We start from the raw sequence: 16,963 nt of genomic DNA on the forward strand, positions 1-16,963 counted from the left end.
GGCCGATTTAGCCAAATCGGAACGACAAATTGGGCATATCGTGCAGTGTGTATGCCCAATTTGCGCGTACCCGCGGTCGCATGCGATATCATGCGATTGGCTGTGCTGCACAGTCAATCACACGATATCGCATGTGAGCCTGTAAAAGTTAATGAAGGACGGAACAGTGATTTATCAGTCTTTCATTACATCTTTTAATGTACCGGCAATCATGCGATGTTCAGGGTGAAGACAAATCGCCCTGAACATCGGCACGATTGGCGGTCGTTTAGGTGTGTACCCAGCCTAAGTCACATACAATGCAGAAATATATATACATAAACATTACATATAATATACTACAGATTCAGTGTCTGGGAAGGCTATAGCACTGTGTACACTGACCCAATAGGCGAGGTACGCAGGGGGACTGGATCAACTGCTGTCCTAGAAGATCTGCGCTGCACCACAGAGTAAAATGGCCGCTGGAGAACTCAGAGGAAGCGTGGCCCATGGAGGAAGCAGCTCAGCAAAGCCAGACCTTAGACTGGAAAAGCGTGCTGACCTGAGGGGAGGAGCCGCTGTAACAGGGAAGGCTGCCTCCCCTGGCCGGCTATTAACCCCCGGGACGCCGGCTCCCGCTGCCGAACTTTAAACCCTGGTGGTCTAGTGGACACGCAGGGTATGGGGGGGGGGGGGGGGCTTACTAAGGGCAACATCTCCACTTCTAAAAACTCGGACTTTAGTAAATATCCCCTATAGAGTAGAAGGAGCAGGGTATCACAAGTGCACAATGTAATGAGAGGCTCCTGCCATACTGATACAGGAAGACTGTGGTGTAAAACGCTCCTCTGCTGGGCACATTAACTATTCATAGAACCCGGGGTTACAGGTGTAGCACACATCGGACACGGTTACATATATATTTGTGTTGTACAAAGGGGAGCTTCATTATTACTGGTTCCCTAATGCTGTGACATCATTCCCCAGCCGCGCAGAGCAGACTGAACAGGCAGAGACCATGATGTTTTGACAGCTTTATTAGAAGATAAGGCAGGCCCGGCTCAGCCGGCAGATTTGGCAATGCTGCAATTAGTCCCTGTGTTAGTAACATATATGGCTTCTACATAGGCAGGTAAACATTAGACTAGGAGGAGATCTCATTACATTTGTTCCCTTATTCAAATCTAGGTCACTGCGAAGAGACGCAGATTGTGCCCCTGACTGGGTAAACTGGTGCCGTTGAGCACTGGAAACAATACAGGTCTGTAAACTAGATACAGATTGTGCTAATAAAATCACCAGTGCGCCACAAAGTCATATACACAAGAGGCGAACACGCAGTGACACAGCCGTACACCGGATAACTGTCCGCTCAGTGCGCCAGCTCCTCTGGTGGCATCATCCAGTTTCTTACAGCCGGGAATGCCGGGAGAGTGTAAACAGTTGGACATGAGTTTATTTTTCCCTGGGATTGGAATGTATCGGAAGCAGGGCTGGCTGCGGAGCCATTTCCAGTTACATGGGAGAGAGGAGGTGAGGGGTGAGCAGGCAGCTGGGAGCACTGGGGGTCACGTCTAATCCTGAAAGAGACAAAACACAGACTCGTGAGGAGAACAGAGAGAGAGAGTGTGTACACACGGCTGTCTATGGACACGTGTGAGCAGAAACTAACAGTCACGGGCATGGATGCGTGTTGCTATGTTAATGTAAACACCCTGAAATCTGATGTATTGTATATGTAACAGATTCAGCGCAAGCAGAACTGAAGTGACTGATGGGGATTTATGCCAATCCAATCAGTAGAGATAATTATTACTATTAACGTTAATTACAAAATACCATTATAACAACTGGAGACTGCATTGGGAATACAGAGAATGAGGCCACTGCTGGTCGGGGCGTTCTTACACATGGCTGCCCTGGATTCCATGCACGCCCCAAAGCATGGCCACTCCTTCTGTGGGCACCATGACTGAGGGGGCACAGTGACTGAGGGGGCACAGTGACTGAGGGGGGGTACAGTGACTGAGGGGGGGCACAGTGACTGAGGGGGGGCACAGTGACTGAGGGGGCGCCCCACTGGAGCCAGCTGGAAAGCTAATCAGCGACACATTTCATAATCAGAATAAAACAGCTCTGTGTATATTTGACTTTAAAATATACATTGCTGGGTCCAGGAAATGTCTAACTGACTCTTGCACTGTAATGAAGCCCCCCCGGTGATGGCGTTGGGCAATCAGTGCTACCATTCATGTAATAAGGGACATCAGGTCATTTTACCTGTGTTAGGACATTACTAACATTTTTTTGTTCCTGTCCAAACTTTGCTAAAGATATGAAATAATGAAAAAAAAAATGTAAGTAGCACAGTTGGAGTAGTGTTCAGTATTAATGACACACAGCACTGAGGTCTTGGATTCCAATCCCACCAAGGTGTGGAGTTTGTATGTTGTACCCGTGTTTCCTTCTACAATCCAAAAACATACTGGTAGGATAATGGAGTCTGATAAAATAAAAAAACATTAACCCTGCAGTAGTCATTGTGTGTGTGTGTCCGTGTGATAGGGAATATAGATTGTGAGCTACCCTGGCAAATAATTGGTAATAAATAAATATATTGTATGATCATCTCATGCGATTCACTCACCCACTCGTCCTCATCTACCCCTTCGAAGGCGTCCTGTGGCAGAGGATCATCCCGGTTCCCCAGTTTTTCCACCATCGCATTCAGTAGCTGAGGAAAGTAGAGAGAGGTTAGCGCTGTATGCATTTATGGACCTGTCACCTGCGCACAGTAGAGGCAGCTGGAATCAGTGCCTCGTGCCTCAGTGCTGTCAATGATTCCTAGTAGGACATCATGCATTCTCATGAGTATTGGTTTGGGATACCATATGGCTGTCCCTCCTACAGACAACGGTTATGCGTTTTCTAGTATACCCGTCTAACAAGGGGGCCCATCTATCAACGAGTTTTATCATACGCAACGAGTAATAAAACTTGTTGTGTATGATAAACGGTGCTCCAGCCAATCAGCTCCCAACTGTCACTTTTCAAACAGATGACAGTTGGGAGCTGATTGGCTGGAGCACCATTATCACACGCAGCGAGATTTATCACTCGTTGCGTATGATGAAACTCGTTGATACATAAGGCCCATATCACAGTTGGGAGCTGACTGGCTGGAGCACCATTATTATACGCAACGAGTTTTACAACTCGCTGCCTACGATAAAACTCATTGATAAATGAGCCCCACGGTCTCTCCAGCAGTGATATTGCTGTAAGATAAAGATGTGCGAGTGATCTGACCTCCTCTTTCTTCTGCTCGTCCGACTTCTCCTGGATGTACACGGAAGACGGGATCTTCTTGGTTGGTGCCTCTTTCGGAGCCTGGCTGACTGAGGAGAGAGAGGAGAATTATTGGCACCATTTGATGCAGCAGAGAATGACCAGCGCGTATTAAGGGAGCGGTGAAATGCTCCGCTCAGCAGCAATGCTCCGCAGGGAGTATTACCTGGAACCATGCCCTCAGGGCAGAGGTTGATGCTACGCTGCTGCTTGTCTTTACCACTGAGCCACTCCTCTGACGACAAGGCTGGCTCCCATGTCACGCGCGACGCCGGGAACACATCCTCTTGGAAGAACTCTTTCTATAGGGAAGAGACAATATAACCCATTGTACATGGCCTAAGCCAGCATGGCGTTTGTTACTTTGCATTATAACTACCCATGGAGCCGTAGACACAATACACACCTTCACACGTGGCACGCGGAAAGCCACGGGCTCCAGCGAGCTCGAAGACAGACGTATGGCGCACAGAACCTCCACCTCCCGCACAGCGCAATCCAATTTCCGCAGGTACTGGAAGCCCTGCAGTAACAAAGTGATATATCGTTATTCGCCATACACCAATGTATCTAGCGGAGCACAGTAAATACATCATGGCTGGATATTACTTTGTATCAGGTATTACACAGAGTACATTGGTTGAGCCCAGCTGGCAGGCAATATAATAAGGAGGCGATGTGTATGGCGGGCGGGCGGTCACTCTCACCTTGTGCGGCTCACTAGAGATGAAGCAGTTACATTCCAAGAAGTAGGGGGTCTCCGGTATCACCTCATAGAGAAAGACCCTTGTGTCACCCTGAGGAGAATTAAAGTCACATCAGGAGATCACGTTGTGCACCCTGTGTGTGTCTGCCTTAGCAACAGAAGCCTAATGCTGCCCAACCATTTAACGATGCGGGGGACGACAGCACGATTATGACTGAACGTTCAGTGTATGCAGATCAATCATCCCCGAACATGGCAACCTGACAGTGGTCGTCAGGTTGACCGTCATGTTCGGGCGATGATTGATGTTAAAAACGACCAGCGGGCACGCGCATCGCTGGTCGTTTTTAACCTTTTACTGCCTGATTTGCGGGTGATTACCAAGCGATGGAGCGATATCGACCATCGTTATCGCTCCATTGCTAGGCATATTCGCCTAGTGGATGGGCAGCATTAGACACAATACATGTCTGAGATTTTGTGGTGTATTGGTGAAACCGGGCGCTCCTGTTGAGGCTAAGCGGGCCGTGACTGGTAATGGGTTTTCCCTAGTGAAAACCAAAGTCTGAATTATGTGCCTAAAGGTAGGTAATTACCATGTATTTAGGCGCTCCTCAACATAAATGCTGTGACGGAGTCGACCGTATAGATGACATAGGTCAGTGTAGACATAAAATAAAATTTATTCATGAATACAAGGTGATGCATGGAATATAAATGCATACAGTCAAGACGTGCTGTAGATTCAAAAGGGATGAGAATTCACAGAATCAGTTGATAAATACTGGGTGAAGCAGAAAAATGGTATCTGCCATGGACATTAGACATATGCAATAGGTGAATTATATATATTGTGGATGAATCAAGGCATGAAACATAAAACAAATGACAGGTCTGGTGAGTTCTGATTGCAGCAGGAAATGTGACTCCTGTTTTTAAAATAAGCACTATCGTGCAATGTACAAATAAATGGTAATAATTGTACACTTGGTAGAAGGCAAAAAAGTACAGGATATCATACCCGGTGGGTGATGGGGAGCCAGCGGGTGTTGAATTGCAGGGTGGCCGGGTTGCCCTGCAAGGCTCCTTACGCTTTACCCAAACGGAAATCAGATCCTGTGGAAAAAGTCCAGAGTCCTTGGAAGTGATTACAGGTGTAGCTTGCCGACGCGTTTCGAGATACTGGATCTTGACCCAGTATGCAATCAGAACTCACCAGACCTGTCATTTGTTTTATGTTTCATGCCTTGGTTCATCCACAATATATATATAATTCACCTATTGCATATGTCTAATGTTCATGGCAGATACCATTTTTCTGCCTCACCCAGTATTTAACAACTGATTCTGTGAATTCTCATCCCTTTTGAATCTACAGCACGTCTTGACTGTATGCATTTATATTCCATGCATCACCTTGTATTCATGAATGTCTACACTGACCTATGTCATCTATACGGTCGACTCCGTCACAGCATTTATGTTGAGGAGCGCCTAAATACATGGTAATACCTACCTTTAGACACAATACATGTCTGCCCTACGGTTTATAAGTTACTAGAGATATTACAGAGGCAGGAGGAACTTCGTGCCTCATGCCTCGGTAATGTCACTAGTTTCTTGCGAGCTCATACGCTGCATTCTCTTCAGTACAAATTCAAGCCATGAAATGGCTGCAGGAAGACCTTAGGTGCAGACATCTTTGTAAATACAAAAACAAAAAAGTGTACTAATGTGGTTCTAAAGCACTAGGAAATAGGCTAAACTCTTACCGATGTACCTAAGATCTTATACCGCAACCTGTTCTGTTTATGATGCTTATAACACTGGGGCTAACGATTTTGTTGGAAAGGGTGTCTTTGTTTTCATGCATTTCTATACACAGGAGGGGTACAATTATAGAGAGACTTTATGTTAGTCACGCAGCGCGATCTGGCACTTGTGGCAAGATTCCAATCACACCATCAGCCTGAAAGCTCCGTCTGTAGGTATCAATCTACTGCAAACCTGGGCGTTCCTGTTAGTGATCATTACGAATAGAGAAATGTACACATCCGCTCAGCACTGTGGCACTGTACAAGATACAACAGCAGCCAAAGGAACAACACTTGATAAGTTTCTTCCATACATGATCCACATTGTATTTCACAGTGACAGTCACACTCTAAAGGAACAAGCAGAGTGACAAGAGCTTCTGAAATAACGCAAGTAACAGGTAAATGACCCTAAAACGTCACCTTCCCAGTAAGCAGCAGGAGCCCGGTGTCCGGGTCATAGTGCGGGATAAGGGTGGCCGGCGACACGTCAATAGCGAGGGTGCTGACGGGGCCGCGGGACAAGTCCTCCGTGCTGTGCAGGGTCAGCTGACGTTCGCTTCGGCTGTGAGAAATGACATAGTTATTGCTCTATACTTCCTGCCTGCTATGACGCGTACACATGGCGCTGTCAGAGTTACTCAGTGACGGCCTCTCACCTGTCAAATCCAGACACGAGCAGATATTTGCCATCACACACCCAAAGTATACGAGCTCCGCGGGCACCTTCAGGTCCAGCCCCCTCCTGTGAGTGGATCCAGAAAGAGAATCACATGATGCGCACTGAATAACACCATAAAGGCCATTGCTGAAAATGAGGCTGCATCGGTAACTACGCAGAAAAAGTAGCGAAACGCGTAGCAACAAAGACAATTTTAGTCAAAGGATTTAATAAGAGTTAGGGCTAGTCCATCGCCCAACAAGGTCTGACCTGCTTCGGCTGGCTGGAAACCCGTGGCTCATATATGCGAATGCGCTGGTCTTTGCTACAAGTTGCCAAGTATTTGCCGTCCGGACTCCATGCTAGGGAGAAGATCTGTAGGGGACAAAAAGGTCAATGCACCTGGCTGCTCCCTGGAGGGTCTCTTCCCTCACTAAGGAAAATGAGACCTAAGTGTACGTCCCTGTCTTCAACTTAATTCTGAAAACCCTCTCCCCAATGCATCCGGCCACATAACAAAATATGAAATATTAAAGGGGGAGAACAACAGTAACGGTGGGAAAGCTACTTGGGTCACATTAGTATAACAGCACCTGCAATAAACACGCTATAACAAGAAGTTACCCAGTGACAGGTTGTACGTGTTGCAGAACAAGCACCAGGTGCAGTAAGGGGACAGTTACACACACTGTTTGCTATTACAAATCTATGGAATTTCTATGCGACACATTATTTGCACAGGTTATTACTATTTTATTTATTTATTTTTATGCGTGTCCTCAGATAGAACAGGGATGATTCTGATTGGAAGCAAAGCCAACTAACATTGCAGCTGGACAAACCATGTTGCAAATGCAAAGGGGTGCAAACACATGTATTGTTTGTGCATTCAGGGTAAATACTGGCTGCTATTGCATGTAGCCCGCAAATACTTGAACAGCTTTATTCCTACACTGCAATTTAGACTTGAGCTAGGACACACCCCTCTCACATAATTTAGACTTGAGCTAGGACACACCCCTCTCACATAATTTAGACTTGAGCTAGGACACGCCCCTCTCACATCATTTAGATTTGAGCTAGGACACACCCCTCTCACATAATTTAGACTTGAGCTAGGACACGCCCCTCTCACATCATTTAGATTTGAGCTAGGACACACCCCTCTCACATAATTTAGACTTGTGCTAGGACACGCCCCTCTCATATCTCTCTGCACATTTTATACCCACCCCCTTCCCTGCAGTGTCACATGGTTATACCAGCACATAAAGTTACTCCTTGTTTTTCCTTTCCGCCCAACTCTCAATCAGGCCTATTGTGGGAGTTCATGTCCTTATAAAGCACTGATCACATTATTAAGGATACGTATTTCCTATCAAAGAGGCGGCATTTAGTATCAGAAAAGGAGCCACCTGACCATCACTGAACTCTGGTCACTAGTCATGTGCCACTTTGTCAGTTTCACATCCAATCAGTGGCGTCATGAGGGGGGTGCGAGCCGCACCTGGGTGTCACCCTCGTAGGGGAGGAAACCAAAATGCTGGCTCCTCTGCGGTGACAGGAGCAGGGTGCTGCAGTGTGACAAACTCCTGCAGCACCCGGCTCCTGTGACAGAAGAGGAGCCAGCCGTGCTGACAGCCCAGACAGCGGGTGCAGCCCAGCATCTCTAATGATGCTGGGCTGCCCCCACAGTGAAGTCATTGGGATACCCGCGAGGCCACGGCCCTTTGTTTTAGGCCACGCCCCCTTTCTGGGATAGTCAGTGTGCACCTCTGCATCCAATCAGATGCTTCCTTCTCCAAAACAGAATGCCACACCCTCTTTTCTTTCTAACTCCTCCCACCCAATTGCTGTCACTGGCAGCAATCAGCATTTAACCCAGAGGGTGCATAGAAAGCCAACTATAATTTTAAACACAAATGTAAACACCGATATTTCTTTCTGCCAGACATTGTTTCATGTTAGATTTAACTTAAGGACGATGTATTCTTATAAAACATGTCATCATAAGAGCTATTTTATAGCAGGTCTGACTGCATTTTCCTAGGTGATGATCTGATTCATCAGCTGCCTTGTGGTCCATAGCATGGCATTACGTGTAGTACGCTGCCTGTATAAGCTTGAGTCTGAGGGCTCACCTGGTCCTTGTGACCTTGCAGGGTTAGGACATCTTTTCTAGTCTTCAGGTTCCACACTCGCACGGTGAGGTCATAGGAGGAGGAGACGAGGATATCGGAGGCGCAGGGGTGGAACCGCACCGTATATATCCGCTCGTTGTGAGCTGTGGAGGAAGTAGGAGATATATACATTTTCCACTGACCATAGCTCTCTGCTCTGGACTCAAAAGGGTTAACTTGGAAATCCGCTGAGAATAATCTGCCTTTTGTGCCTAAAGTGAAACTATTCCCCATTTATTTACATTAGAAGGTGTGCAATCCCCATTCATAGGTAATTCACACAGAAGGGTAACTAGGCTGCTTGTGCTGGTCCAGGAGCATTCCACAGTCACCCTGTCTCTCCTCCTATCTCACATCAGTCACCCTGTCTCTCCTCCTATCTCACATCAGTCACCCTGTCTCTCCTCCTATCTCACATCAGTCACCCTGTCTCTCCTCCTATCTCACATCAGTCACCCTGTCTCTCCTCCTATCTCACATCAGTCACCCTGTCTCTCCTCCTATATCACATCACTCACCCTGTCTCTCCTCCTATCTCACATCAGTCACCATGTCTCCCATATCTCACATCAGTCACCCTGTCTCTCCTATCTCACATCAGTCACCCTGTCTCCCATATCTCACATCAGTCACCCTGTCTCTCCTCCTATCTCACATCAGTCACCCTGTCTCTCCTCCTATCTCACATCAGTCACCCTGTCTCTCCTCCTATTTCACATCAGTCACCCTGTCTCTCCTCCTATCTCACATCAGTCACCCTGTCTCTCCTCCTATCTCACATCACTCACCCTGTCTCTCCTATCTCACATCAGTCACCCTGTCTCTCCTCCTATCTCACATCAGTCACCCTGTCTCTCCTCCTATCTCACATCAGTCACCCTGTCTCTCCTCCTATCTCACATCAGTCACCCTGTCTCTCCTCCTATCTCACATCAGTCACCCTATCTCCCATAGCTCACATCACATATGTGTGTGTCCCAGTGTGTGATCAGTCAGGCTGTACTGTGTGTGTGTCCCAGTGTGTGATCAGTCAGGCTGTACTGTGTGTGTGTCCCAGTGTGTGATCAGTCCTGGCTGTACTGTGTGTGTCCCAGTGTGTGATCAGTCCTGGCTGTACTGTGTTTGTCCCAGTGTGTGATCAGTCCTGGCTGTACTGTGTGTGTCCCAGTGTGTGATCAGTCCTGGCTGTACTGTGTGTATGTGTCCCAGTGTGTGATCAGTCCTGGCTGTACTGTGTGTATGTGTCCCAGTGTGTGATCAGTCCTGGCTGTACTGTGTGTGTCCCAGTGTGTGATCAGTCCTGGCTGTACTGTGTGTGTGTCCCAGTGTGTGATCAGTCCTGACTGTACTGTGTGTGTGTCCCAGTGTGTGATCAGTCCTGGCTGTACTGTGTGTATGTGTCCCAGTGTGTGATCAGTCCTGGCTGTACTGTGTGTATGTGTCCCAGTGTGTGATCAGTCCTGGCTGTACTGTGTGTATGTGTCCCAGTGTGTGATCAGTCCTGGCTGTACTGTGTGTGTCCCAGTGTGTGATCAGTCCTGGCTGTACTGTGTGTGTGTGTCCCAGTGTGTGATCAGTCCTGGCTGTACTGTGTGTGTGTGTCCCAGTGTGTGATCAGTCCTGGCTGTACTGTGTGTGTCCCAGTGTGTGATCAGTCCTGGCTGTACTGTGTGTGTCCCAGTGTGTGATCAGTCCTGACTGTACTGTGTGTGTCCCAGTGTGTGATCAGTCCTGACTGTACTGTGTGTGTCCCAGTGTGTGATCAGTCCTGGATGTACTGTGTGTGTCCCAGTGTGTGATCAGTCCTGGCTGTACTGTGTGTATGTGTCCCAGTGTGTGATCAGTCCTGGCTGTACTGTGTGTATGTGTCCCAGTGTGTGATCAGTCCTGGCTGTACTGTGTGTATGTGTCCCAGTGTGTGATCAGTCCTGGCTGTACTGTGTGTGTGTGTCCCAGTGTGTGATCAGTCCTGGCTGTACTGTGTGTGTGTGTCCCAGTGTGTGATCAGTCCTGGCTGTACTGTGTGTGTCCCAGTGTGTGATCAGTCCTGACTGTACTGTGTGTGTCCCAGTGTGTGATCAGTCCTGACTGTACTGTGTGTGTCCCAGTGTGTGATCAGTCCTGACTGTACTGTGTGTGTCCCAGTGTGTGATCAGTCCTGGATGTACTGTGTGTGTCCCAGTGTGTGATCAGTCCTGGCTGTACTGTGTGTGTCCCAGTGTGTGATCAGTCCTGACTGTACTGTGTGTGTCCCAGTGTGTGATCAGTCCTGACTGTACTGTGTGTGTCCCAGTGTGTGATCAGTCCTGGATGTACTGTGTGTGTCCCAGTGTGTGATCAGTCCTGGCTGTACTGTGTGTATGTGTCCCAGTGTGTGATCAGTCCTGGCTGTACTGTGTGTATGTGTCCCAGTGTGTGATCAGTCCTGGCTGTACTGTGTGTGTGTGTCCCAGTGTGTGATCAGTCCTGGCTGTACTGTGTGTGTGTGTCCCAGTGTGTGATCAGTCCTGGCTGTACTGTGTGTGTCCCAGTGTGTGATCAGTCCTGGCTGTACTGTGTGTGTCCCAGTGTGTGATCAGTCCTGACTGTACTGTGTGTGTCCCAGTGTGTGATCAGTCCTGACTGTACTGTGTGTGTCCCAGTGTGTGATCAGTCCTGGATGTACTGTGTGTGTCCCAGTGTGTGATCAGTCCTGGCTGTACTGTGTGTATGTGTCCCAGTGTGTGATCAGTCCTGGCTGTACTGTGTGTATGTGTCCCAGTGTGTGATCAGTCCTGGCTGTACTGTGTGTATGTGTCCCAGTGTGTGATCAGTCCTGGCTGTACTGTGTGTATGTGTCCCAGTGTGTGATCAGTCCTGGCTGTACTGTGTGTGTCCCAGTGTGTGATCAGTCCTGGCTGTCCCTTATATAAGCCTCCATATGACACATGACCTCTTACCTGCAAGCACAAGTGGGGGCTCAGTCAGGGTATCTGTGAGACCACCCTGTGGAATTGTCCACACCCGTATCCGGCCGTCCTCTCCACCTGGGATGAATAAATAAATGATTTAATATAGCCTACACTTTATAAAATACCATAATTACGGCCATTAACTGTTAAACAACATACTGTGTGCCCCCCACCTCCGTTATATACAATAGGTGGGAATGAGTGTTCTATGGTGGCTAACGTCAGTTGTGGGGTCTCTCTGTCCAAGGGATCCTCTAATGGGCCATACTGTGCTGTGTACGCCAGGGGGGCACTACCTGCGGGTTCCGCACACTGGTTTTGGAGTTATAGGAGTGTCAGATATTGAACATATTCTATACGGAACAGCCTATTTTGGGGGTCACAGGGCACAGACACACTGACACTTGGGATCCGAACTTTAAAAAAAAAATTCACGTTGAATAAAGATAATTATGAGATAATGGAAATGTTTTGCTTAGAGATCTTGTTAAAGTCTAATGAAGCAAACATTACCCCTAATGAGGCCGTCTATGTACTGATCCAAGTCAGTGACCTGAGATTTATATAACAGTGACAGAAATATAGCAGAGTTCAAAGAGCAAATTATAATTAGAAAATGTAATAGTCTGTTTGATCAGAATATATTTTTAGTTCCACTAATAAAGCTACATTAGCTGTCTCTCTCTACCTGTGTCAGAGACTGCGACATTCCGCCATATTCCCCAGGACGGACGGTCATGGATTCAGCCCGGGTGTAGTATTAAAAAGTTGGCAGTCGGTATGCCGACACGGACAAGCGATAAGTCGAAATTCATAAATATCGACAAGGTTAAAAATGTAAACATGTTCATAACACAAACCATAAAAATAATACAAAAATGAACAGCCAATATTCTAGGGTCGACCTTGTGAACATGCCGACATTTCAACCATGCCGACATTTTTCTTGCTGACCCAATCTGTCCACATAACGTTCAGCCCTGGCCGAAAGCCAGGACTTTGTGTCACTACAGACTGTGTGAGAGACCGGACCAATCAAAAGCTTCGATATTCAACAACACTGCACCTTCTGATCGGTCCACTCACTCAAATCAAACTTCTGTGCCCGAAAATATTCACCCCTTTAGGTGGTAATGTAGCATGATCATATAGTCACCGTCATACCAATGGCCAGCCGATGAGGGTTGAATGGGTCCCACATGAGATCAGTGACGGGCGCCGTGTTCTGGACAGTAGGCAGAGAATCTGGGAGACGCCCGGTCTGCTGCAGCTGGGAGTAATATACAATCTTTGCTAAATTATCAGTGGTAATACTAAGCCAAATACGATACCTAAAATGACTATTTATATGTAACTAACAGTGTCTAATGTCCCATCAATTGGCAGAAGCCGGATGGAAAAAATAAACCTTAGGATGGTGGTGCTTCTTTATTTAGGATCACTCTGGAAGAGGTAAGGGAATCGGGGGACGAGCAGAAGCCCAACTGACAGTAGAATTGTTAGTTCTGTGCCAATAATAGTTTTCAGCGCTGTATAGTTGAGAGATTGACAAACTGTGACAAACAAACAATATATTATATACATACACACATCTGGGGGGCTACTTACCTCTAGCACAGCCACCTGACCCCCAGGAGCGGCCATTGGAAGCGCCAGTCGCTGGTGATTTACGCAGAATCCATCGCTCTCCCCCGGCGTGCTCTGGCTTACCCCTCGCAGGTTTGTAATGTGACTGTCACGGTGGAGGACAATCCCCTGAGTGTGACGGAAACGTGAGCTGGGACCTGTGAGGGTCAGACATTAGATACATGGGATGATTACACCTTAGTCTATTTGAGATAACCACCAATCTCATCCAACCATTAGCCCATAGCTCCCATGATGACCCAGGGCGCTGAGCCTGTAGGCTGAATGTGAAAGTGCTGTAGACAGGGGCTGATGAAGCAGGTGATGGCATAAGCAACGTCGACAACCTCCATCTAGAGCAATTTGCACCCGACGGTAATCGCTGGGGTACCATGGGACTGCAGGTTGCGGCAGGGGCGAGTTGTTCTACAAACGCGTAGGGCCTCTACTGAATTCTACTTATTGGTGTTTTAGCCATAACAAAAAGTTGCACAAAATTCTTCTTCAACCAATAGATGATTGGAGGGTTTAGAGCGCAGTGAATATTCTACTGAGGACCCTTTATTAAGTCTCCCGCAACTGTAGGGCATGTGCGTGCTATGACTCCTACGCCCGATTCAGAGGCGCGCACACTTCGCACGCTAGGCCGATGTTCACGTAGTTGAGCGATTGTTTGGAACTACGCATGCGTTCTCCTGAGTGTACGCAGAAAGGTGCTGTTGCCATCGGGACAGGCGGTATCAGAAAGGTGTTGGCAAAGTGATGGGTTCGTTCCTGGGCGGTGAGTGGGAGGTGGCTAGAAGTGAACGCAAAAAAAGTCCATCTCATGAGCGTGTCTCGGGCCGCGAGTCAGTGAGAGCGGCTGCGTTCTTACAGCTGCAGTGACCATGTTGCTACGGAGACACTGCACCTACCATAGGGCAGGTGCAGGTGTCGATGGCGAGCGGTGATGGTGGCGTCTAAAGAATCACCGGAGGTGTTACAGCGCGAAGAGACGCTGAAATCGGGGCGTCTATGGGGGGGCGATTCAAATGTTTAGGTGTCGGCTTTCTTTTTAAGGCGCCCGACGGAGCAATACATTTGCTCCATCTGAGCGCGATAGCTCCTGGCGATGGTATTTCTGCTCGCAGAAGTAAGAATGTGCGATAAACCCACAGTTAGGACGCCTTAACCAGGACTTTAGATGGGTTTAGCTTTTTAACACGGCTAAACCCGGTCTAGTAGAGCGTGAAGATGGCGATAATTAATGGACGCCAGAACAATTGAATTGCAACACTGGGTGCCTATAAATGATCACCGCCCACACAACAACTGAATCGCCCCCTCAGTGCTTGCTCATTCAGACGCAGGCTAGTACACTAGGGGAGGGCTGACACTGGCATTTGCATATCGCAGGCGTTACACCGGCAGCAGACTCCACCTGTATATCGGGCTCATAGTACTGATTGCTCTGGTGATGCTTATTGGTGTCCGGTCACTATTTATGTACAGAAAGCTCTAAGGTCTCCTCTAGACTTGCTCCTTATACGTCTGTACAAGTTATTAAGCTTCATTTGCATTGCACACAAGTGCTAGGCAGCTTTCTGTCAGCTCCGCTTTTTCTGGTTTAATTCCACTTACTTTCTGTTCATGTCAGTGAATTCCTATAGAAAATCCAGCAATAGTACAGCAGGCTCTGAATGCCGCACATTTTATAAGGACACATATACAGCTTTCACACGGCTATCCTCAGGGTGAGAGTATTTCCTCCAGCAAAGTCCATTCAGGCTCTATACAATGACCTTTTGCTTATATCGCTGATAGTGATGAATTAGCATATTGGGCTAGGCACATAGATCCCAGTGTATGGATAGCTCAGTATAACTATTGCTTTAGAATGAATAATTCTTTATAGCTGAATCGTGTGACGCTGAGATACAGAGGGAGATTTCTTATCTGCATCTTATTAGGTCTTTTTATTCCATGCAAATCGCATTCACTTATCTGCTTATACATTAATGGACTGTTTGCATTTTGCATAAAGCTGTTTAGTACCCTAAACCTAAGGCCCCCTCCCGGTGCCTAAACCTAACCTCCCCCTTCCCGCACCCTAATCCTAACCCTCCCTCCCCGATGCCTAACCCTAACCCTCCCTCCCCGATGCCTAACCCTAATCCCGCTAGCTAACCCTAACCTCCCCCTAACACCCCGATACTTACCTTCGGGATCCCGACCTGTCGGGATTTTGTCGCCGGTATACAGACCGTCGGCATCTTGCACGCCGGGATGCCAACTACATCCCGTTTGGGTTTTTAAAATACAAGCCTATTAACTTCTGGTTTTGGCAACATGCGTTCTGATCACTCCGCCATCTTAGGACCCGTCAGATCACAAAGTGTTTCCAAACGGCAACTAATTCTAAAGCTGCACACACAACGATTTTTTGAACGATTATCGTTAAACGATATCGTTAAACGATAATCGTTTGAAAAAATCGTTCACTTTCTGAGTTAAATGATGAACGATTATCGTTCATGCGCGTTCACATTTGTAGTTTGTAGTTCAGTCAGACTTGTCAACTAAACGATTTTCATTAAGGGAATATGCAAAAATCATTCATTACACTTTAAAAAATCTGACAGATAATCTGACAGAAAATCGTTCATAAAATAGTTAATAAAATCGTTGGTAACAAAATCGTTGTGGGTGTATGCAGCTCGTACAATAATCCGATGGTATGTATAGAACGCAGTTCTGGGAGATTTCATAAAGGGACACGGTGATGTCCAGAAACGCAAACAGTAAGGTAACGACCACGATCTGCTTCTGTACGTAGATCAGATCATTCATGTTGGTTGCCTTACAGAATGTCCCCCACCAGCAACACGTCATCTCCAGGAAGTGTATTAAAACATCGGTACATTGGGCACCATCGGATGTGAACGCAGTGCTTTAGGTAGTTTTACCCTACCGCAAGCATTGCGAGGAAATCAGTGTAAAGAAAAATGGTAAGTGACGTGTACTATGACGCTGCCTGTTAATTATGCACGCCTCTAAAACGGCGTTGAAACACCCGGGCACACCTGTGTTCGCATCTCCAACCCCCCGTTATTAGTGTCCTGCCCCTGTTACCACCCACAAACGGCCTCTCCTGTCACTCATTGCCCTGGGCTGCCTTTGCTGGGCGAGCGAACGGTATGCGATCGCAGAGAGTAGTTGGCACACGCGCAGAACGAAGCATGCGCGCGTACGTAGAACATCGGCCCGCTTGCGAGCGCACGCATATAGCGAACAGGTCTGAATCAGGCCCCAAGGTTCGGTGTTTCCGTGCTTCATTAGTGTTTGTCGTAACTTTGCTTTTTTCCAAAACTTAAAATTGCAATGTGAAAGGATTTTTCATGGCCTTGGGGTAACATACAGTACACTTACTTATCTCATTACTGTATTACAGACTTGCAAACTGCGCCCTTCTCATGCAGAATAAGCGGGCAGCCGGGAATGTACACTTTATTGTAATATTTCTATTTCTATTGGGAGAGCACATAAGTACAACATGTACCAAATCCAATTCTCCCCGGCCCCACATTACTGTTTCATTTCTTCCTACAGTTATGGAATGCTGGCTGGTATGGCACGATTACCAGCTATCTATTGCTACTGAGCTGCTGGTGGCAGAGGCTGTCTGTGACAACCTGGTAGCAGTGGTGGCGTGCTAA

The 16,963-nt window shown here is 47.4% G+C and overlaps 1 protein-coding gene across 1 annotated transcript in view; it reads right to left on the reverse strand.

Moving 5' to 3' along the window:
* Window positions 1-1,003: 1,003 nt before the first annotated feature.
* Window positions 1,004-16,963, reverse strand: part of CORO7 (coronin 7) — a 140,158-nt gene continuing 124,198 nt past the window's right edge. Inside the window, exons 16-28 of the mRNA XM_088464731.1 lie at window positions 13,251-13,426; window positions 12,807-12,912; window positions 11,631-11,717; window positions 8,653-8,795; window positions 6,782-6,886; window positions 6,510-6,595; window positions 6,274-6,415; window positions 4,038-4,127; window positions 3,737-3,853; window positions 3,497-3,632; window positions 3,292-3,380; window positions 2,630-2,716; window positions 1,004-1,562 (exon numbers count right to left, since the gene is read on the reverse strand). Of these exons, the coding sequence (XP_088320857.1) occupies window positions 1,557-1,562; window positions 2,630-2,716; window positions 3,292-3,380; window positions 3,497-3,632; window positions 3,737-3,853; window positions 4,038-4,127; window positions 6,274-6,415; window positions 6,510-6,595; window positions 6,782-6,886; window positions 8,653-8,795; window positions 11,631-11,717; window positions 12,807-12,912; window positions 13,251-13,426 (1,370 nt within the window). The 3' untranslated portion in view covers window positions 1,004-1,556. The remainder of the gene's footprint in view (window positions 1,563-2,629; window positions 2,717-3,291; window positions 3,381-3,496; window positions 3,633-3,736; window positions 3,854-4,037; window positions 4,128-6,273; window positions 6,416-6,509; window positions 6,596-6,781; window positions 6,887-8,652; window positions 8,796-11,630; window positions 11,718-12,806; window positions 12,913-13,250; window positions 13,427-16,963) is intronic.

Source organism: Taudactylus pleione, unplaced genomic scaffold, assembly GCF_031769625.1.
Source record: "Taudactylus pleione unplaced genomic scaffold, aTauple2 ptg000061l, whole genome shotgun sequence".
Lineage (NCBI taxonomy): Eukaryota > Metazoa > Chordata > Amphibia > Anura > Myobatrachidae > Taudactylus > Taudactylus pleione.